At 42.7% G+C, this 23,586-nt stretch overlaps 2 protein-coding genes across 3 annotated transcripts in view; one reads left to right on the top strand and one right to left on the bottom strand.

Moving 5' to 3' along the window:
* Nucleotides 1-1,248, bottom strand: part of ACSM6 (acyl-CoA synthetase medium chain family member 6) — a 32,190-nt gene extending 30,942 nt beyond the window's left edge. Inside the window, exon 1 of the mRNA XM_012790192.3 lies at nucleotides 1,160-1,248. The gene's annotated coding sequence lies outside the window, so the exon portion shown is untranslated. The remainder of the gene's footprint in view (nucleotides 1-1,159) is intronic.
* LOC105885321 (uncharacterized) lies at nucleotides 820-23,285 on the top strand. Of its 2 annotated transcripts, none has more exons than XM_012790198.3 (17): nucleotides 820-848; nucleotides 1,180-1,264; nucleotides 4,159-4,245; nucleotides 8,607-8,738; nucleotides 11,332-11,353; nucleotides 12,842-12,930; nucleotides 13,187-13,264; nucleotides 14,129-14,201; nucleotides 14,345-14,483; nucleotides 16,511-16,612; nucleotides 17,301-17,361; nucleotides 17,474-17,509; nucleotides 17,584-17,651; nucleotides 17,775-17,869; nucleotides 18,971-19,044; nucleotides 20,762-20,935; nucleotides 23,126-23,285. In XM_012790198.3, exons 2-16 carry the CDS (start codon nucleotides 1,202-1,204, stop codon nucleotides 20,924-20,926), a joined length of 1,284 nt encoding a protein of 427 aa, XP_012645652.2. In that variant the 5' UTR covers nucleotides 820-848; nucleotides 1,180-1,201; the 3' UTR covers nucleotides 20,927-20,935; nucleotides 23,126-23,285. The 2 variants fall into 2 exon arrangements, with proteins under 2 accessions (XP_012645652.2, XP_012645649.2); XM_012790195.3 differs by having other exon boundaries at nucleotides 826-1,044.
* Nucleotides 23,286-23,586: the final 301 nt, after the last annotated feature.

Here is a 23,586-nt window from a genome sequence, read left to right as displayed (position 1 = left end):
GCTGTGTCGCACACCCTGGACCCCATTTGAGGGGGAGTGAGGAGGAGGATATGGAAATCTGTGTGTGGGTACTGGGAAGGCAGATGCAGGTCAAAGTTCTTTCTCTTGCCTACCCAGCCTTGGCTCTAGGGTGAAGGGAGGGCAGTGGGGGTGCATGTGAATTTACACTGCATGGCCACCAGGTGGCACTGTGGCCTCGTCTGTGGCTCTGAAAATGACACTTTTTGAAGGATGATCATGACAGCCAATATTTAACAACATGAATCATTTACCCCTCATGACAACTGAACGAGTTAAGGACTCTTATTATATCTCTTTTCTAGGTAAGGAAACAGAGGCATGACGAGGCTAATTAAGTTGCCCAGATCGCACAGCTAACAAGTGATGGAGCCAGGAAAGGAAGCAGGTGTCTCCAGAGCTTGCACTGATTCCACAAGCTATGTATGAGCATCTGTGTAATTACGTGGGGATATAACCGATAATATAAAAACTGTCAATTACCGACAGCTATTAAAGTTAACATTTCTTTGCTCCAGCAAAGAACGGTATACACAACAATAGTGAAAATGATAACATCCATTATCATGGGAAACCTTAGGAGTTCGGGAAAGAAGGAAAAGCCCAGAAGCTGGGCCAGGGGAACTGGGATGGGGAGGACGAGAAGTCAAAGGCCAGCGAAGGTTCCAGAGTGGACCTGTCCTCGGGACAGAGCCTGGCGAGGCCTCGGCGGGGAGGGGGCTCCTTGCTGAGCGCTGGGGCCGCGCGGGGCGTCCCCTGTGAAGCGTCAGGGTCAGGATTGGTCCTCACCGAGTGTACAGCACTCGTTGCTACAGCAACGACCACACAGGGTAACGTTTGAGCGGAAACGCAGCTCTCTGTGCCCCTCCGAGTTAACCCGAGTGTCCTACTCACCTGCCCCTTGCGCACTGCTGTCCAGCTGACTTGCTCACACCCTGACCTGTCCTAAGCCTTCCTCCCACTGCTCGAGGACTTGGTTTGACCCCATACTTCCCAGCGCCCCGCTTCTTTCTCCTCCTCTCCCAGGTGCCCAACACCCCCCTTTCCCTCCGCACCCTCCCCTTCTCCCCAGTTGCAACCCCGACCCCATTCCCAGCCCTGTCTCCATAAGTCCTCCTCCCCACCTGCTAACCCAACCCACCTCCTTCCTGGCGACCTCAGGACACGCTGAGAGGCCCCGGACATGGAGGTGAAGAGGCTGTTCTTGATTCTTCTGCTCAGCGCTCCCTGTTACCCATCCAGGAATGTGAGTACACACTGGACACGCCACAGTCTCCCCTTTTATGTTGGGCTGCGACACACTGTGGTTTACAAAACAGCACTTCACAGGGGCTATGATGGGAGCTCTGTCCTTCCTGCAGACCAAGGACCTCAGTGAGGGTGTCTTGAGCAGCCTGGCCGCTCTGCCCACACCTGTGCACATCAAGGGGGGCTGGTCCAAACACAGGAAAGGGTGACAGCGTGGAACGTGAACATAGTAACTGTGCACTGTCATACAGGAAGGATTGGGGAATATGCTAAAAGTCATTGAATTGTAGCATTTACTGGGGGGAATTGCATGGTATGTGACTACACCTCATTAAAGATGTTCTAGAAAACATAAGGAACTCTTTCTTAATAGGCTTCATGGGCATTTGACTGGCTCCTGGAAGCCCTGTGTGAGATCCTCCTCAACTCCTGCAGGTTTTGTGCTGTCCCATGTGCAGTTGTTTCCCTGCGAGTCCGTCATTGGTATTTGGAAGCTTGGCAGCCCTGGGAACAGTGGTACCAAATCACTGCCGTTAGTACCAGTGTGTTGAAAGTGAATTGTCACTTGTGCTTTGTGTTCTCTGGTTTGTTGACTTGTAGGAGCTTCTGAGTCATTCCTTCCTTGTGCTCTTGAAAGTTGACCCTACGGACTCTGTGTCCAAACAGTTTGTTGGGGGCCTTGAGAAGCCCAACAGATGTGAAAATCAATGGCTGCTCCCTGCTGGGATGATTTTTTTTTTAATGTAACTGAAATAGTAATAAGCTCAGTTTTATTTTTTTATTTTTTATTTTTTTAATTTTTTATTTCAGCATATTATGGGGGTACAAATATTAAGGTTATGTATATTGCCCATGCCCCCCTCCTCCCCTCAAGTCGAGCTTCAAGCGTGACCATCCCCCAAATGTTGCACATCTCACTCATTATGTAGGTATATACCCATCCCCTCTTCCCCCCTCCCACCTGCCTGACATCTGATAAATGTTTTTCCTATATGTCCACTTAGATGTTGATCCATTAATACCAATTTGCTGGTGAGTACATGTGCTTGTTTTTCCATTCTTGAGATACTTCACTTAGTAGAATGGTTTCCAGCTCTATCCAGGAAAATACAAGAGGCGCTATATCACCATTGTTTCTTAAAGCTGAATAGTACTCCATGGTATGCACACACCACATTTTATTAATCCACTCATGAATTGTTGGGCACTTGGGTTGTTTCCACAACTTTGCAATTGTGAATTGTGCTGCTATAAACATTTGAGTGCAGGAGTCTTTTTCATAAAGTGACTTTTGATCTTTTGGGTAGATGCCCAGTAGTGGAATTGCTGGATCACATGGTAGATCTACTTGTATCACTTTGAGGTATCTCCATATTGCTTTCCACAGAGGTTGAACTAGTTTGCAGTCCCACCCCTGCTGGGATGATTAAAATAGAGAAATCACAAGCAGTGACATGACCAGAAGGTGAAGAAGTTACTTACTGTCCTTTCTTTTCTGAAATGTGTCATGTACAGATTATTGATTTACCCAAAACAGAAAGAGCCTTTAAAGTCTTTAGGATTGTCCAAAAATGAAGAAATGGTAGGTTTCTAGCTTGAAAATTTTCACTCTCCCAATTATAAAACCACATTCCTATCCTTGGGGATGTTGGGGGTGGGGGGTGGAGGAGAGAGGGGGAGATGAGAACACCCGATGGAGATGAGAAGATTTGTTGTGATGGGCAGCACCATATTCTTAGAGAGTGATGTATAAAGTCTGGTGATGAAGAACACCCGTCGCTTTGAGGCAGAATCATCCCCCAGGAAGACTTCCAAGCAAAGAAGGATCTACTCTGCTTCTTTTGAGTCTGCTAAGGAGGACATGTCTGGATGATCTTTACTAGAATTTTTTTCCCTTTACCTGGCTGCATTTTCATAGATCAGTTAGGCACTCTTCCCCTACCTCACTTTCGACCACTTGGACAAATTATCCTGTCTTGCATTTTCCACGTCCCCTCCTTGCTCATGGCCATAGACTGTGAGAAGCTCAAATTTTAGTGGCCGTGTTGGATCTAATCTAGGTAAGAGTCCGCTGCTTATTTCGGTGTCCAGACAGTTGTCACATGTCGCAGGAGTGCCCACAACTGGAGATGTTTTACCAGTTGGCATCAAGACGGCCTTTGTCCCTTTGCATGTTTGATGCACATCTTTCCCCAGTGCGCTGAGAGCTCCTGCTGCCTCTCAGACTGGGGCTGCTCACAGGCCGTGCTGCTTCCCAGGAGCACACGCTGGACTCCCCTCGGCCGTGAGGCTGAAGATGAACGTGTTACAGGGTTCACAGGCTGCGTGCTAGACAGGTGTTCTTGGCTCAAAACAGATGCTTGGTATGTGGATTGGTCCAAGTTACATTTTGAATTTATTTTCTCCCCACATACTTATCAATCTAGATTTGTAAAATGACCTGTTTGCCTTTTGTTGTGGTGGCCATGCATTCCAGAAAATTTTTCTTCCTTTAAATATTGATTTCTGAGGTTGGGATTGATTGGTTTAGGTGCCATGAAGGTGGATTCTTCTTATTGGTTATTTGGTATTACGTTTTTAACTAACTTCAATACTCATAGTTTTAATCATGATTATAAGATCACTATATTCTGCAAATCTGTATGTGCTCAGAAATCTGACATTAAGTGCCCTGGTTCAGAATCAAGGCAAACACTGAAAAAAAAATTAATGTTTTTAGAAATGGGGTAAACAACAATGTGTACTTAATTTTTGTTGGAATATTAACCCAGGTATTATTATAGCGACTACACATCTCTTTCAGTAATTTATACTTATAAACATATCTGTATATATTATTTTCATTTATATCTTTAATATATTTTTTATGATTTTTCCCATTCTTCTTTACAGTCTGTGAATATTTTTGAGTATTTTCCAAAGAATTTCACCCATCCAATTCATGAATGTTTCAAAGAAGACCAAGGCTTCTCACCCATAGTAAGTTTGTATTCATTTATTTCTCAATTTTAATTTGCTCATAAATGTAAAAATAAAATTCTCTTAACTTTCAAAAAATATTTGAAATGTTATTTGTCTGGAAAACAGAAACTAACAGTTTGTGTGTCAGCTTTTTCTCCTACGGTGTTAAGTGTGGCCAAGTTATGTAGAGTAAATAGCATCTTTTATTAAAAGGATACAATTTGTTGAATTTACAATATGGATACTGCAATGAAATCATCACCACATTCAAAATTCAAGATAATAAATACACCCATCAATCTCAAAGGTTTCCTCCTGCTTCTTTTTAATCCATCTGTCCTTGTCCCTCCATCCTACCATCCTCCCTGAGATCTGCTGATCTACATTTTATAGCATGTCATGTAACAGACTCATGCAGGATGGGTTCTATTGTTGTTCTGGTTTCTGTGAGTCAGCAGAATTATTTTGAGATTTATACACATTTTAAAAAATATTAATAGCTTACTCCTTTTCATTGCTAGGTAAATTTCCTTTGTAGCTCCAACAATGTATTTTTCCTTTACCTAGGAAAGAGATATGAAGCATATATTTCCCCTTTGGACTTTGTCCTTAAAATAAAAAACCAGAAAGAAACACCTCTGCAAGATTCCCCAGTGTATCCTTGCATTTTGCAACTCAATGATGAATCGAGTGGGGAAAAAATATTATTTTAGGCACAATTGGGATTGTGCTTAAAATTGTTCAAACATATAAAACATGAATAATAATTATTTTGCAACTCTGTTAAAAAAATCACTGATATAAAGCAGGTGATTTTGATAATGACCACCAAATTTTATTATGTAAATGTTCAAACAACATTGATTTATTGACATTTTACTAAGCATGATTAAACATGTATCTATCCGTCCATCTATCCATCCATCCTCCCATCTTATTTGGGGTGTATTTCCAATTGAATCACTGACATCAATATTATACTTCCTGCTAAATAGTTTAGCATAACTGTCAGTAACTAGAATTCAGTATTTCTTTACAGATTTCTTTCTTTTTTTTTTTTTTTTTTTTTTGAGACAGAGTCTCACTTTGTTGCCCAGGCTAGAGTGAGTGCCATGGCGTCAGCCTAGCTCACAGCAACCTCAAACTCCTGGGCTCAGGCAATCCTACTGCCTCAGCCTCCCAAATAACTGGGACTACAAGCATGCACCACCATGCCCGACTAATTTTTCCTATATTTATTAGTTGACCAATTAATTTCTTTCTATTTATAGTAGAGACGGGGGTCTCACTCTTGCTCAGGCTGGTTTCTAACTCCTGACCTTGAGCAATCCGCCCGCCTCAGCCTCCCAGAGAGCTAGGATTACAGGTGTGAGCCACCTCGCCTGGCTTACAGATTTCTTGTTTTAAAAAAGTTATGTAGTGCAAAATCTACAAGTTGTAACTGTAAGTCACTACCTTGGGAAAGTACATATACCAGCATAACCCAAAGCCCTTTCAAGATCTACAATGTTATATCACCCCAGAAAGAGACCTCAAACTCTTCCCAGTAAGTCTCTATTCTCATCATAGGGGAATTGTTCTTAGTTTAGAATTTCATATATATAGATGGTGCCATGTCCACTCTTCTGTGTCTGCCTCATCCTGCTCAGCAGAGTAAGTGTGAAATCATTCACATTGTTGCTGGACCTGTAATTCCACTCCGAATTCAGTAAATACCAAGTCAAACCTGTTGAATGATTATCTGTGTTTAATTCACTGTCTTAAAAGAAACATTTAGAATTAAGATGTTGAGTTTTCAACAACATACAATTAAATCCAGAGGGATCCCTAGGACAGTTAGCAGAATCAGTCTGAACTCTTTTAGTGGAAGTCTTTGTTTTCATTCACGTAAGTGTCTAATAGAAACATACAATGGGGAAAAGAATCTCTCTTCAATAAATGGTGCTGGGAAAACTGGATAGCTATATGCAGAAGAATGAATCAGGATCCCTCCCTTTCACCTCTCACAAAAATCCACTCAAGATGGATAACAGATTTAAACCTAAAGCATGAAACCTTAAGAATCCTAGAAGAGGAGGTTGGGAAAACCCTCTCAGACATTGGTCTAGGCAAAGAATTCTTGAAGAAGACCCCCAAAGCAATCACTGCAGCAACAAAAATAAACAAAATGGGATCTGATCAAATTAAAAAGCTTCTGCACAGCCAAGGAAACTATCATTAGAGCAAATAGACAACCTACAGAATGGGAGAAAATATTTGCTCTCTACACTTCCGATAAAGGTCTGATAACAAGAATCTATCTAGAGCTCAAAAGAATTAACAAGAAAAAATCAAACAACCCCATCAAGAAATGGGCAACAAAAATGAACAGAAACTTTTCTAAAGAAGACAGAATAATGGCCAGCAAATATATTAAAAAATGCTGAACATCACTAATCATTAGAGAAATGCAAATCAAAACCACAATGAGGGGGGGGAATGGGCATTTATTGAAACCTTAAAATCTGTACCCCCATAATATGCCAAAATAAAAAAAAAAAAATAATTAAAAACAAAAAAAAACAAAAAAAAAAAAAAAAAAAAAAAAAAAAAAACCACAATGAGATATCACCTAACCCCAGTGAGAGTGGCCTGTATCAAGAAATACCAAAACAACAAATGCTGACAAGGATGTGGAGAGACAGGAACACTCTTACACTGCTGGTGGGACTGCAAATTAGTGCGACCTTTGTGGAAAAGAATTTGGAGATATCTCAAAGAGCTAAAAATCGAAATACCATTCGACCCAGCAATAGCATTATTAGGCATCTACTCAAAAGAGCATCTACCCAAAAGACATTCTATTATAAAGACATCTGCACCCAAATGTTTATGGCAGCACAATTCACTATAGCAAGGATGTGGAAACAACCCAAGTGTCCATCAATTCATGAGTGGATTATTAAAATTTGATATATGTTTACAATGGAATACTATTCAATTCTAAGAAACAACAGCAAGCTAGCACCACTTATATTATCCTGGATTAAACTTAAGCCCATTATCCAAAGTGAGGTGACACAAGATCAGAATAATGGGCTCCACATGTACTCGCCATCAAATTGGTACTGACTGATTAACACTATGGTGCTCAAAGGGTGGTGGTGTTCACCAGGGATTCAGGGGATAGGGGGGTAGTCCCACATCTGAGGGATGTAGTGAGCATTGTGGAGGAGAAGGGCATAACTCTAACCCTTGCTAGGGAGAGGCAAAGATATAAAATGTAACCAAAATGTTAAAAAAAAAAACAAAACATTTATTGGGTGTTAGGCAGGTGGGAAGGGGGAGAATGGGGTGGGTATTTACATTCATAGTGCGATGTGCACCATCTGGGGGATGGACACACTTGAAGCGCTGACTCAAGGGGGAGGGGAGGCAAGGGCAATGGACATAACCTTAACATTTGTACCCCCATAATATGCTGAAATAAAAAATTTTTTAAAAAGAGTCTAATAGAATTAACGTCAAGAATTTTAAAGAAACCTCACACTATTTATGTCACCTTGGTTATTTTTAAGCACTAAAATTTGATATCTGCTTCTGAATAAAGTCATCTATTTATTGTATTTTTTGACTTACCTTTAAATTCTAAAGAGCCACGTAATTTGAGAGAAAAGTATTAATTCCAAGGGATTCTTGCACAACATTAGATACAAGGGAGGGCAAGGCACCTGGGGAACTAGAAACCGCAGTCTACTTTGAGACATTTAGTCAGCCTGAGCAAGAGTGAGACCCCATCTCTACTAAAAATAGAAAAAGTAGGCAGTCATGGTGGTGCACACCAGTAGTCCCAGCTACTTGGGAGACTGAGGCAGGAGGATCACTTGAGCCTGGGAGTTTGAGGTTGCTGTGAGCTAGGCTGATGCCGCTGCACTCTACTCAGAGCAACAGAGTGAGACTCTGTGGAAAAAAAAAAAAAAAGACACCCAGTAACTATGTGCGGTAAAGTACTTGTCAGTTAGCTAGATTACCATTTCACACTGTATGTATACTTCAAAACATAATGTTGTGCATGATAAATACATACAGTTTTATATGTCAGTTTAAAAAACTAAATGAATAACTTGGGGGGGGCGTTGTGGAAGATAATTACTATAGACCAAAAAACACAAAATAAAAAACCACCCAAATTCACAATGTCTAACAACACTATCAGATATGCAAAACACGTGAGACTGGAAATGTCCAAACTTCCCCCAGGCAGTGGAATCCCCTGGAGATATCTGAGGGTATAGTTTCCTCTTGGAAGATGGGTTTGGGTGTCTCAGGATAATTCTCTGTGACTGATATATTGTAAATGCCTTTGAGGCATCTCATTATTTCAAATATTATTATTACAGCTAGTCCATATTCTGCCTGATTATGTTCATCTTGGGCCCAACTTTTTTGGAATTCCTTGGAAGATTATTATTATTGCTGCATACTTGGGAGCTATTACATTGGCCATTTTCTTCTGGAGTATTCTGTTTCCTGTGAGTATACTAACAAACACCATATAGATATCCTTATAAATAACCAGAAACTTTTACAGTCACTGGAAGTTTTATTTGCATTTAAGGCTATAAATTTCATTCATAGTGCTGTCCTCACTGCATCCCACAAATTTTAGTATTTCTTATTTTATTAGTATTTATATTGAAAGATTTAAAAATTTATGTTGAGAAAACTTCTTTGAGCCATGAGTCCTTTAGAAATGTATTGTTTAATCTTCAAATATTTTATAGTTTCACAGCTATCTTTCTGTTATTGATTTCTAGATTAATTTTGAGGCCTGAGAGCAAACGTTCTATCATTTCAATTACTTTAAATTCATGAGGATGTGTTTTATAGCCTGAATGTGATCTATCTTGATTATTCGACCTGAGCTTTAGAACAATGTGTATTCTGCTGTTGTAGGATGAAATGTTTTTATAGATGTCAGTAGATCAAGCTGATTGATGGTGCTGTTCAGTTCAACTATATCCTCACTTATTTTCTGCTTGTTGAATCTGTCAATGACTAAAAGAAGGGTATTAGAATTTCCTGCTATGATAGTGGATTCATCTGTTTCTCCTTCTAGTTCTATCAGATTTTGGGTTGCACATTGTGATCTCTGCTGTTAGGTGCATACACGTTAAGGACTGTCATGTGTTCTTCTAACTTTACCATATGAATCCTACTGGCTTTAAATTTTCAGTCTGATAATTCCATCCTCTTTGCCATGTCGGAGTGTGACTCTAACACTTGCTTTCTCTAATCAGATTGTGCTTTTCTTTTTGTCCTTTTGAATGTCTTATAATTTGTTGATGAAAGCTAAGCATCATGTCCTGGGTAAAAGAAACAGAAGAACATAGGCATTGAGTGTGAGGTTTTTTTTTTTTTTTTTTTTTTTTTTTTTGAAACAGAGTCTCGCTTTGTTGCCCAGGCTAGAGTGAGTGCCGTGGCGTCAGCCTAGCTCACAGCAACCTCAAACTCCTGGGCTCGAGTGATCCTTCTGCCTCAGCCTCCCGGGTAGCTGGGACTACAGGCATGCGCCACCATGCCCGGCTAATTTTTTTTTTTTTTATATATATATATCAGTTGGCCAATTAATTTCTTTCTATTTATAGTAGAGACGGGGTCTCGCTCTTGCTCAGGCTGGTTTTGAACTCCTGACCTTGAGCAATCCTCCCGCCTCGGCCTCCCAAGAGCTAGGATTACAGGCGTGAGCCACAGCGCCCGGCCTGAGTGTGAGGTTTACCTGACTAGAAGTTAGGCTGTGTTTACTGGAATTTCAAAACAATTATATTTCTTCTGGTAGAATTTTCTTTAGTCAGATAAAGAAACTTTAGAGAAAGCCCCTCTTAGTGACTCCAAAAAGAAAGAAGGTCAGACATACTGGGAAGGAGAAGATCAGAGACCTTGGTTCTGAGGTTTGCCTTGGAGGCCTTAGGGTTTCCTTTGATTCAAAGCATTCAGCATGCAAGTGCCATATTTTGGGCTATTGTTTCTTGAGACCCAATATGATGAATTTATAATGTTGAACTAAATGATTATAATAGTTTCATTGGATTACTTTTCTAACTATTAGAAACTATTTCTTTTTTTTATTTTTATTTTTTTAAAGATGAAAACAGGAATAACTTTATTTTGGCAGCAAAGTCTTATTACCTATATAATATTGTAGCATCACATAGAAATAGCAAATTTTTTAAACACTGTGTAGTTTATATATTAATCTGTATAAGAGTTATTTCTTGTAATTGTCTTCAACAGAAATTATCTATAGATTATATAATTAGTCATATAAAGTAAATATAGAAATAAATAAAGTACTCTCCTCAGTTTTCCTGACAACTTACTATGGTTTATATGTTTCAAAGATAAGGTAAAATCCTGTGAAATCACTATACATTTCAGGAAGACAAGTTATAATTCACTTAAGACAAATTTTTTTATATATTGTTAATATAGTTACTAGTAAAAAGGAATAAGCCATGGTTTCTTTAATAAAATGCTACAAAATTGAAGTTTGCTAATTAAACCCATAACATCTAAATGCCATCTATATTTAAACTTTAGCTAACATGTTTGAAACACTAAATAGAAAGACAAACTATATAAAACCTTCAATATATTATCAAAAATAATTGTGGAAATTTCATTACAATTTAAAATGAGATTATTTAAAATATGGATTATAAATTCTTCTAATTTTCATTGAAACAGATTTAATCTTGACAGGTGAGTTGTTTTTGGTCCATGTGCCCCATTGAATTCCAGTTGTAAGCAATTTTCCATGGAAGTGATGAATGCCATTTAGGTTTGCTAGATCGCACTGGTTGAACCACCAGCCAGTGTTGTTATTGAGGTGACTGCAGCACTTTGTGGAGTGACCATTGACCAGGCATGCAGGGTGATAATCCGTCATTATCAACATCCAGTGTGCTGAAAGGCATTGCATTTTGATTATCTTCTTTTCTGAGGCCCCGGAATGCATCACCAGCATTTCCTGAATACCGTCCTAAGTGCATTTTAAAAAATCTTGAGAAACTATTTCATATTCTGTTTTGACATCAAATTTAATTTTTTTTCTTGCTCTCCTAGATATATCATCCACAATATCAAGGTAAGATTTTCAGGCTTCTATATTCTTTGTAATCGCTTGTCATCACTGGTATTTCATGGGGGTTCTAATTCAATTAGGAGTAAATAAAATGACTTCTTATGCCTGGTTGACTTCTTACTTCTTGAAAATTGTGCTCTTTTTCTGATGAAGTGTGAATGACAACATGGAGAGAGTTACCATTGATTGAGGTGAGAGAGTAGGTGGAAGATGAGATCAGAGGAGTGCGGAGAATGGGATAAGTTTAGCTTTGTGCAGAACATGTAGGAAGCAATGATGACATGAGTCTGCAATGTGGAGGAGGAGTACTGTGGCATGACCTGGCTCTTGGGGAAATGGGAAAATGATCAGGACACTCCCTGAGCCTACCAAGAAGCTTAAGGCTTAGACAAAAGCCCAGATATTACTAGGCAAAGTGTGTGTCATACAGGAGGTTGAAAGTGTGTGTAGAGGGTTAAGTGAAGAGAGCCATTAATGCCAGTGGAGAATGAGTGGAAAGAACTTGATGTAAAATATGGGTAATGAATTCTGTACATTCTTCCTAGACTGTGAAGATCAAGTGGTGCTGTATGTTTGGGGAGCCAGGGTGGCTTCCTGGCATATAATGGGCCCTCAAATGGGGGTGTCATTTCAGTGATTATAGCATTGGTGGCGTTGAGAAGTTTGATTTCAGGGCAGCAGAGCCATTGTGATGGTCAAATAGAAGATAAGGTGGCACTTAGATGGCAAATGAGCAGATTAAATGCCTGTCTGATGCGTCTGGAACTGTGCGCTGCATTCTAGGTGCTCTACGCGTGTTCCCACCTGTGAGCTGGGTGCTTGATGCACGTTGTTCACCTTTACAGGAGGTGGTAACATCCTCATCTTGAGGATGAAAAGGCTTGGTTTTCAGGGAGTTTGAAGTATGCAGATCCTCTGGAGACTACGTTGCCAAGGTAACATTGTGCCCGAGTGTGTTCAATTTCTCACACCACGTTGCAGGACCCCACACTGGATGTCAGGAAAGGAGAGTCTCTGGGCAGCAGGAGGACATTGGTGGCCTCCGAGTAGCCAATCCATTGACACTTTGAATGCTCCTTCTCCAGAATTGGAAGGAGTGGCTGGAAGTGGCTCAGACCTGGGAGAAAGAGACTTTTTTGAAGGGACCTGTGTATTTGCCTTGATAATTGGAGGACAGGAGTGTTTATAGATGGGATGCTTGTTTTTTCTGTTTTATCTCTGATGAGGCTACAGCTATTTGAAGTGATAACATTTTCTAAGATGAATAGTGCCTATTGATGGGAGAGATATTAGGCAAAGATGATTTTTCTTTTAATCTTTGAAAACATTTTGAATAGGAATTTCATTGAAATAAGCTTCTTATTTTTATATTTGTTTTCTTGCATTTGAAAAGCAACTAACTAAAACTAGCAATTGCTGCTAATGCATTGGGGGTAATTCAATTTTATTGGGCTTTGCTAATCTTAGAGATTTGTTTTTATCTATTTTTAGTTAATCTACAGCAGATTTCTGAGAAGATCAAAAATTTCACAAAGGAAAATGCAGAGCTTGTAGCAAAAATATCCATTTGTGAACAGAAGGTATCATTGTTCTTTCAACTTTTATTTTTTTATAGTTTAAATTACTTCCACCACCCATAGTTCAGTTATTTTACTCCCTCACCTTTCACCGAGTATCCTAGTTCACATGTTGTATAAACTGTCCACATTCCAAGCAAGCTTCATATATATAATGCACCACTCTCTTTGTGTCAGGAGTTACACAGTTGAAGATAGGTTTTTTATAGCACTATAATTATTATTTTTGAATTCTGATTTGTATCATGTATTTATATAGATCAATGAATCAAAGCAATGTCTTCAAGACAAGAAAAGGGAAAATGAGATTCTTTTGGATACTCCACATAAATTTAAGGTAAAACTCCTTGTTTTTGCCTGGATTGCATTCTAAAAATAAAAGAAAAAGTAATGAATAGATGTTAATGGTTCAATATATTTTTTTAAGGATCACAAAGAAACATTTGAGGGAACTAATAAAATTGTAAATGACATCATTCAAACTACAAGTGCCACATCTCAATTTGAGAGAGATCAGAATGTTAAAAATCCAACTTGGTAATAATTTGGTTGCTAATGGCTGGGCACGCTGGCTCACGCCTGTAATCCTAGCACTCTGGGAGGCCGAGGCTGGAGGATGGCTTGAGCTCAGGAGTTCCAGACCAGCCAGAGCAAGAGTGAGAAGCCATCTCTGGAAAAAAACCCCACAAACTTTCATTTCATAAAAGATCACAATAATGTGATATCTACAAGGAATTTTCACCCTTGGAAATTTAGTCATTAGTGAGAGTGTTTTGCATTATGTTCAAATTGCCCATAATGAAGCTGGTGTCAGGGAAGGGAGAGTGAAAGCTGGAGGAGGCAGGGCAAGCAGGAAACTGCGCAGCCCAATGGTGAGGAGAAGCAGGTGACAAAACTTACGCCCTCAGATTACATAACTCAGAGACCTAAACATAATTATGTCCTTTTCTTTTTTATTTATTTATTTATTTATTTATTTATTTATTTATTTATTTATTTATTTTTTCTTAAACCCTAAGGTATGAAATAATTATGTCCTTTTCTAATTAAAAAAAATTTTTTTTCACTGTAGTAAAATATTCATCACATGATAATCACCATCTTAACCACATTCAAGTGCACAGATTTGTAATGTTTAGTGTGTTCACATTTTTGTGCAATCCTTACTTCTTCAGTGTCTTTTCTCAAATCTGTGTTAAAGACAGGAAATGTAAAGGACAAATGGGAGGAATCAAAGCTGAGAGCCTCGAGGTCCAATAACTATCATCTGGAAGGTATGCAACTTTTGGAAAAGAGTTTTCCCTGGAAGGTGAAGAAGGACTTCCTGCCTTCAGGATTCTCACCTCCTTTCCCCACCCCAACCGAGTTTTCAGGTCCTCCTGCACACACACAAAGAAGCCTGTTTTGTTCCTGCCAGGAATTAAAAAGAACTTGGACAATAGCTATGAAGAATTGGAATATAGGAAAGCAAAAAAAGAGGCTAAGTTCAGAATGCTGAAGATAAAAGTAGACAATCTTTATGAAATCTATGGACAAAGAAAGACTGCAGCAGAAGAGTAAGATGTTCATGAGCTCATTGATACCAATACTGTTTGTGGTGTGAACAATGTGTGTGGATCTGTGAAGACAACTGTGATTTCCTTTAAAATACTTTTGGTAATATTCATGGCCAATTAATTAGGTAATGAATTCTGCTTGTCAACCCTGGCTAGATTTCTCTAATCTGCATTGTTTCTCTATCTTCATGCACTCTTCTTTTCAATTCACTGTGGGCCTTAGGAGGTAGTGACACCAAAATGGTATAACTTCAATATCCGGATCCATTGTATAATCCTTTAGGTTTCCTTCATATACCATTGTATTGTCCTGTGATATGTGTAGTCATTTTTCATAAAATAAAAGACACTGGGTAAAACATATTTAGACAAAAATTAAGACCTAATATGATGTTATTCTGCTGCAGAGATGATGGGTGTGTACTTACAGCAGGTTATCAGGGTCGCTGGCCGTACTGGATCCCCTTAACTCAGTCAGCAATGAGGTCACTGACTGCTGATTCAGTCCCAAAAACGGCCAGTGTGTTTCCTGCCCACCTTCATTGCTAGTGCACAGCTCCTCTGCATCCCAACCAAAGCCAGTGGACTTCAGTGGGGGTCACTGTTTTATCAGACCCTGAGCTCCACTCAGGTTCCTTCTACACCTGTGCATGTGTCGATAGGTGCTCAGGTTCTTTGCATCTCAGTCATCTCTTCTGGGAGTCATTAATGCAACTAGTAGAAATTGGCCCCAAATGCCAGGCTGACTTTAGCCCTCCTTCTCTACCTTGGATTCATGTTTCCTTACTGCCCTGTTAGCAATTTGATGCATTCAGTTGTGTATTCCTGCTGTTCTCAGGGGAGGTCAGGGGACGCAGATCCACTCATCCATATCCACAGCACAACCCTTCCCCAGCTTCCCTCAACACTCAGGTCCTCTGTTACTTCTTCCTACGTGCATGGCAAGGCAGTCACGTCCTTACTGCTGCTCCTCTGCATAAAGCTGTGAGCTCCTTTAGGGTGGCGCCCTGCTTCCCTTTGTGTCCACAGCACCTTGCACTGCACCCACTGCATTCCAGCCACTCGGAAAGCATTTGCTGAGGCATTTCCTGGGTGGCCACAAGGAAACACCCTAACTTTCTCTAGTAAGTGTTTTTGTCCCTGTTCCCTAGAGTTCTTTCTGTTTTATGCATCCTCCATATTAAATCAAGTATCAAGTGACATCCTTTGAATCAGAATCATGAATGAAGCAGTCTGAGAGTAACACAGCAGGTCTAGCTTTGAGGTTGTTGCCCTTTTATGCCTCCACTTTATATGAACTCAACCTTGTGCTGATGAACACCAAGCTGGGTGGTTTTCCACTTGCCATCTGTTTGCAGGAGGTAACACCTGACTATGGAGACTTTCAGATCATCTTTGGTTCAGTGCATGTAGCCGGCACTAAGACTGGTCTTTTCCCTCAACCAGGACCCTAGAAGTAGGTGATAAGATTTCCAATCCTGAATCAGAGAAATGTCCCATAGTGAACTGCAGGACTGATGACTCCATGTCCCACTGGGATCTCTCTGAGGCTGACTGTCTGGGTCCTGGCTCAGCCTCTGACTGAGAATTGGGTCTCCCCATGGGAGGGGTCAGACAAGTTACCGATGCCCTGTTCCACCCTGATGTGTCTAGTTGTGATGAGTTGGTCAGGTCTGGTTCCACATGACAATGAAATGAACTCTGTCTCAAGCAGGTGACTGACCCCAAAAGGGCACATCGTGTATCTCACAGGTGCTTTGCTACTCCTTGATTTTTTACTAATGAATAAGAGTAGAGTGCTCTGAATGAAGCTCAGAATTGGAGAGGACTTGCCAGAGGGCCAGAATTTGATTTTTCTTTGTCCCTCATTTGGAGGCTTCAGTTGTCCCTCTGACCGTGATCATCAGTCTGTACATTTAGGGAAGGTGGCAGGGAACCTTTGAGTCCCAGCCTTCATATGCTGGGAGGGAAGAAGGGGAGAATTCCACACAGGCTGCTGCATGATGTGTACTTCTCTCCCATCTCAGGAAGGTGAGAATGAAAAAACTTCAGCAGGCACAAAGGGAGAGACAGCTGTCACAGCTGGAGGAAAACGTGAAACTGGCTGCAGAAGAAATAGAGACCTTCAAGTGAGTTCAGAGACTGAACACCAGCCTCTCAGCAAACTCCTGGTGGAATTTTTTGAAGTTTTGTGCAACGTTTAGACTCAATTAATATATAAATTTAAATATATGGTCAGAAAACATATACATAGAGAAATAATTCTCATGAGAAAGACAAAGTACCTTATGTTTTACAAATGACCAAATGATATTAAGTTACTAAACATTTCCTGATCCCCAGTGCTGGCCAGACTGAGTGGAAACTCAATTCACACAAACATTTCTAGGGATGATGAAAATTGTCATAATCCTTAGGAAAGCTTTCAGCTGTAGGATGGACCACATCCATCAAAATGACTGTGACATTTTATAAACCCAGCTGTCACTGCCCTGTGAAATACAGTAAGGACATTAGTATGAGGAGAATAGAGCTTTATGATAAAAGATACTCAGTGAAGGATAAATTAGGGAAATACTGAGAATGGGGAAGGAAATTATGTCAATTCAGAACCTGGCAGGCATTAAATAATTGATAAGAAAACAATATAGCAACAGTTTTCATCCTACTGTACCTTTACAATCATGTGGAATGTGTTTTACATGTATAGATAAATTGCGTAAGGGCACAGATGTGAGGACAAAGGGAACATGGCAGATTATTTAAAATCATATTCAATATTGTGCTTTATCTGATGAAAGCAAATCTGACCCACAGGAAACAAATAGAAAGCATGAAAGAGCAGCAGCAGGAAGCAGAGCTCAACTACAAATACCAGGTAATGTGCGTTCTGCCTGACAGTGGCATGTTCCTTCAGCACCCAATGCAGATGATTTAATGGCCCCAAGACACCTAAACATACAATCTCTCTGACGTGTTGGATTTTTCAGATTGCCACTAGCGAAATGGCAGCTCAATACTACTGGGTAAGATTTTTTCCTTTCCTTGGCTTTGTGCATAGTCTGCCAGGACAGGATGTGGACATGTTTCTCTCCCACAGCTCAAGACTCAGGCTTTCAGGAGGGAGAGGGCGGAGCAGGCCAGGGAGGCTGCCCGCTTGAGGCACAGGTGAGTGAGCGTGACGGACATTTTTAAGGATATTTTTGCTGTTTTAAAGTAAAACTGTTGGTGTCTAGCAAGGCACTGAGTGTTCTAATTCTTACATAAGTCTGTTCTTCCTCTATTTTCAAGACTGGAAATAATACAAAGTCAGAAGCAGCAAGAGGCATACGGGATGGAGACAGCTGCACGAAGGTCACCGGACACGCAGAGCCCTCCATGCACAGGTAGGGGCTCGCGGCGGAGGCGGCAGCTCAGCTTGTGCTGCACGAGCCACAGGCTCTGCTGCTCCTTCCGGGGCAACTGTTCTGTGCCCTGGAAACAGCCCCGAGTTGTTACTAAAGGGAATGGAAGTCTCTCAGGGTGGCGGGACACTTTTGGTCAGGTGCCCCAGGCAGGTGGCACTTGGGTGGGTCCCCTGTGACTGGTGGAGCTCTGGCCTGTCCAGTGACTTTGGACACCCCCACCCACACTGAGCTCGTGGTTACTCCCGACTGAAGACACAGCCTAGAAGGGAAGCGGGCCAGCTCTGCCTCCCTCCTCTAGTCCTTGTGGACAACTTCATTTTCCTTTTACTTGAGAAAGATGACACCTGCAACATTTTGAATGGGGGCTGTAGGTGCTGATGACACAGGACACTTTCTTGCTGTGTCTTTCTGGATAAACACTGTACCATGAGATCGACTTTAAGACAAGAGACATTTATTTACTATTTTTTGAGCTTCCTGTTTCTGTATGTTTTAATTGTTTATTGTGCACTATAGAACTCTATTAGTAAATTAAATAGATACATAATTTTATTCCTCTAACACTATCAGTGTAACCCTAAAACTTTACAGTTAGTTCCTATAGCTCTTTCCTTTTCTCATTACTATGATATTAATCCATTTCTAGGTATAAATATGTTAACACTGAGTCACACATGGGAGACAAATTAAACATAGATCAAGAGATTTAAAGGGGTTTATAGATATTCTTCCCATGCAAGGTGTTCTTATTTTAATTTTTCATGTGTGCTTGAATTGTAAATGATGTCCCCTGATATGCCTCAGGAAGCTACCAATTTAACTTTGATTTCCAGCTAGTTGGAGCCCTGACCTGCCCCCAGGTGGTTGGTGTAAGGAAACACCTGGGCCCGGGCTCTGTGGTGTCCTCCTCTAGCATGAGGGCCAGGGGCTCAGGGTCACTGAGGCATCTGGTAAACCCTGTGTCTGTGGTGAGGGACCCAGGTTCAGGACAGTGTGATGGCACAGAAAGCCATGGAGGGGTCTCAGTCTGCCCCGAACAAGAAAGTCAAAATGAGCCCTCGTCCCTTCTCTGTCCTTTAGCGGATTCAGGACCTCAGTCTGTGCCCAGGCCGACCAGCAGTGGGATCCCGGCCACAAACACACAGAAGCAAAAGGTAAGTGCTGTGGTCATCTTCACTGTAACTATCTCAGGAAACTGTTTTCTTTACCTACAGCACCTTCTTGTGGCCTCATCTCTTGTGTCACAAGTGTCTGTGACATCTTTTCTTTGCCTTTACTTGCCAAAAATGGAAACCTTCCCCAGGGACCTACAGGCTTCTCCATTCCCCTCATCCTTTGGTGACTCTTCCGGAAGCCTTAAACGCACACAGGCCAAGGACTGGGTGCTGAACGGTGTTCACTGCTGTGTTTCTGGAGAAAACACAAGGAGAATGCCACCTAACTCCAGGGCTTTAAGTCTCATGGCACAGTGGGCCCCTGACTGATCCCCTTGCTTACAATGTTGCTGGGTCCCTGAAATGTGGTTTTTATTGTTGCTGTTGTTATTTTACTGCTTTCCTGTTTTGGGTTAGGGGATTAACTGTTTAGACAATCTGCTGTAATGCTCAGAAATGAAAAATGTGAGCACTCATCCCTCCACTTTATCCTGTGTGCTCTGTTCAATTTTGAGTGTTCTTCCATGTAGCAAATTCTGTGACACATCACTGTCCCATGTCACTGGTAACTGTGCCATGCAGAAGGCCTCCAGTGGTGCTCTTGTTAAGATATTCTGAAATATCAGGGGTTACATATGTGTAATTGAAAATATATACTGGATGTGAAATAGTGAAAAGTTACTAATTACTGCAGGACCAATTCTAAACAAAGGCCTTGAATCACAGTCACATAACTCAGTTCCTTCATGTGTAGCTGTGTAGCTGGGATGGCTGGTGAGCCCTCAGAACACACATCATGGGACTTGTACACTTGAAAACAAAACATATTTGTATCCATTCCTACCTCATTTTTTCCATGGACAAGTTTATTATTTGTGTCATAGTGTACTTAAAATTTGGCATTATCTGTGAATTAAGATAAATCTTACAGGCACAGCTAAGTGCTTTATGAAGGTAACATTGTTTCTGTCTGCAAGCTCTGTGTGGTTCCCTGAGGACTCAGGAATCCACATCTCCCAGAGATGTCTGTGCACAGGGGCGGCTCCTGCAGACAGGACAAGACCCTTTGTCCAGGAGGGAAGCAGAGGGGCACGAGGGGCTCACAGGGGGAGCTGAGATTGACTTCGGCTCTGCCTCCTGCAAGCTGTGTGACCCTGGAGGATTCTCTCTTCCTCTGGGAGCATCTGTTCCCTTAGAGTTAGGACAGGATGGTCACACTGACCTTGCAGAGTTCTGAGGATCAGAGACAGGACATTAACCACCTGTGGAAAGTTCTCCCAAGAGCAGCTGTGATCCATGCGTGGAGGTGGAGTTTTCGTTCCTCTCCTTGTGTCTGTTCTGACTGTTGCAGGGAGGAGCTACTGTGCAGGTGGGAGGGAGGGGGGTGGCCCTGACACGGACACCCGTCTGTCTGGAACATGCTTCTTCCTCGGTGTGTCCTGTCTGCTCTTCCCTGGGGCAGGGCCCAGCGTCCTGCATTTGCAGACACAGGCAGTGCCGTGTGGTCACAGCGGTTTGTCCCCGTGACTTCCCTTCACTCCCAGCAGTCGGCTGCACTTAGTGGGAGGAAGATTTTGGCACTGGCGTTGCTGATTTGAAGCCCGGTGGAGGGGAAGGCGTTTGTGTCTGTCACCTGCCAGACACAAGGTTCAGCTTTTATTGGTGTTTTTGTCCATCATGTGAGCAGGTTTCAAACTTTACCATTTTCTCTCTGCAGGTGGAGGTGGATGCAAGAGGGCCCCCTGGAGTCCCAGGACCGGCCCACATGCCCAAGCCCATGGCTGGCCCTTCATCAGCCTTCAGAGACCATGGGCCACTTCCTCGCCCCTCCTGCCCTCTGAGACTCAGCCCCCACCTCAAGGGCCACCATTTGGTATGGTGACTGACAAGGGTGAGCTTTGTACAGCATGTTCACCTTATCTCTCACTGAGGTGACAAAAAACCCTGTCGCACCTGGTGCTACAGGGCTTAGCAGTACAAGGGTAAAGCTGGCTGAGGACACATTGCTTTCCTCAGGTTCTGGGGACACACACAGGGTGGCATCTTCTCCCTATCATGAGCTGGGCAACAGATGTCTCCTGTAGATGAGGAAGGAGGTGTTTATAGAAGCCAGAAATTTCAGTTTTGCAGACAGGCAAGCAGTTGCAGCCACATGCCTGGCTCTGTGAGGGATGAGACCTGCCCCTGCCTGTGATGGCTTCACGTGTCCTGTAGGAGGGACACAGGCCACCCAGGGCACACAGCTTGTGGTCACCTGCAATGGCAGCAGCAGGGAAGGCCCCTGAGCAAACACGGGCGAGGGAACCTCCAGGGATAAACTGCAGGGGTAGGAGCCTCATGGGGGTGCTGAGCTCACTTAGGAGGAGAGGGACAGCCATTCCCAGCAGTGCTGCAGCCTGCACAGGAGCCTGGGGCCATGTGAGGAGCTCAGTGGCACCGTGTGGCCTGGAGATTAAGCCCTCACAAGGTCCGTGCTGCTCTCGGAGTCCATAATCCACAGGGAAGACGATTGTTCCCTGCGTGAGTAAAGGTTCTGGATCACAGTGTTAAGAATGCCCTGGGGTCTGGGAGATGTATCCTGCATCTGTCAGGAGACCTTTTGTGCCTGAGTTTAGTGCGGCCCAGTGAGAACAGAAGTGAGGACGGGTCTCGTGAGCAGAGAGGAGGCCTTGGCCTTGAGAGTGGGGCAGACTCTGGCGGGAGCTGCAGGCCCATCCTGAGCTGTCTCTCGGCTCAGCCCCAGCACCCACTGGGAGCCACCGCTGATGCTCAGATTTGCTCTCCGGAAGTTTCCATGGAGCACCCTCAGCCTTCCCTGTGCGCTGCTGCCTCAGGCCCCGACACCCACTGTCTGTGGGGCCTGCTCAGAGCCTCAGTTCTTTCATGTGTGAGCCGGGGACAGTGTTGCTGTCTGAGGACATTATACGGACAAAGTGACCAAGCACACAAAGAATCTGTCAAAATGGCTGGTACATGTTGGGCACTCAGCCCCTCACTGTTTGGATGAAAATATTTCTATGCAGAAGATCATCAAAAGATGTTCATTGAAGTCCATAAAATAAATATCAGTGTGTGCCAGCCCAGTCCAGAGATTTCCATTCCCTTTCTCAAAAGATGAGGCAAAGTCACCTTCTCTACTGCTGACCCCCTGGGGTACACATGGGTGATCCTGCACACAGCATCCGGCAGACACGACTGTGCTGCAGCGGAAGGAGAGTGACCTGCTGGCGTTCAGTTTGGTGCAGTGTAGAAGCTCTTGCCTCTTTAAATCTTGGGGGGCACCAATGACTCTATGCTCAGCCAAAGTCGACTGTCCCCACAGGCAAAGACAGCTGCTTTAGCAGAGCTGTCTTCCATGACGTCACTGCTTGCAAACTGCCCTGAGATCTTTTCCTTGATGTAGATTTTTGGGAAAGTGCCAAGATGAACTAACTTTCGCAATGTTCCTGTTAATGTCTCCTCCAGGTACAGGCTCTGAGGGCATTCAGTCTGTCCCCCCAAAATATCACAGGCAACAGTTTTGTAAGCATTTTGTCACAAATGCAAAGTCACCGTAATTTCCTCCTGTCATACTTGTGTCCAGTGCCAACCTTCTACACCTAGTACTGTTAATATTTACGTGGGGCAAGGGGATAATGTGCTCCAAGCATCCCCAACCCCTCCGCCAGACTGGGGCCCAGTTGTGCAACATGGTGGCCACCCAGCTGGCCCAGGTGGGAAGTGCAGCAGGGACCTGGGCAGCGAAGGAGGCTGAGAGTGACAGGAGGGCTCTCTCAGGATAGTGAGAGCACCCTGTGTTAAGGCATAGGTGGGGGTGGTGCTGGTTCATTCTGGAAATATTCATGGAGCATCTGAATATCCTATCAAAGAAAGAAAGAAAGAAAAGTGAATGTGTGTGCAGTGAAATTCAGCGATCTGTACCTGAGATCTGAAAACTATTATTTTTTGTGACATATAAACATGAAGATACAGCCAGACACGGAAGTATTCCTCAGGGGCACAGATATATTATAAGACATAAAATGTATCTAGGAAAAAATAAGATCACATGGAAATAAACCAGAATCTTTTTTCCTCACAGGGCAACCATATTGAAATTTGAAGAGGACCCTGAGCCAGGGCACCGATAGTATTGGAAAAGGTATCAGACCTGCATATGCTCCCAGCATGTTCCCTGCCCTGTGCTCCCTCCTCTCTCTTGCATTCTTTCCTGTGTTTCCCCTAATAAATGTTTGCGGTTCTATCTGGCTCAGTTTCTGCTTCCTGGAGGACCCGCTGACACTTGGGGTGCACACGGTGACTCCTGCACATGCAGTTCGGGCAGACACTAAGGGGGTGCAGGCAGAAGCAGGGTCACCTGTGAGGCGGTCTGTACTGGGAGTGACACCAGGGTTCTCTTGGGATGGTGGGAGCACCCCGTGTCAAGGCATGGGTGGGGTGGTATTGGTTCATTCTAGAAGTATTATGAAGCACCTGCTGCCTGCCAGTCCCAGGATGCCTAGTGATCATGTGGACAGGTTCTTACCCTGTGAGGTGGCAACT

The sequence above is a fragment of the Microcebus murinus genome, chromosome 19, assembly GCF_040939455.1.
Source record: "Microcebus murinus isolate Inina chromosome 19, M.murinus_Inina_mat1.0, whole genome shotgun sequence".
Classification (NCBI taxonomy): Eukaryota; Metazoa; Chordata; class Mammalia; order Primates; family Cheirogaleidae; genus Microcebus; species Microcebus murinus.
This window is presented reverse-complemented; position numbering and strand designations above follow the sequence as displayed.

What these genes read in the sequence shown, in the direction of transcription:
- LOC105885321 (XM_012790198.3), top strand. Translation starts at nt 1,202, where the DNA reads ATGGAGGTGAAGAGGCTGTTCTTGATTCTTCTGCTCAGCGCTCCCTGT. An exon ending in ATATCATCCACAATATCAAG is followed by an intron (nt 11,354 to 12,841) that starts GTAAGATTTTCA and finishes ATCTATTTTTAG; the next exon opens with TTAATCTACAGCAGATTTCT. An exon ending in GCAGAGCCCTCCATGCACAG is followed by an intron (nt 17,870 to 18,970) that starts GTAGGGGCTCGC and finishes TCTGTCCTTTAG; the next exon opens with CGGATTCAGGACCTCAGTCT.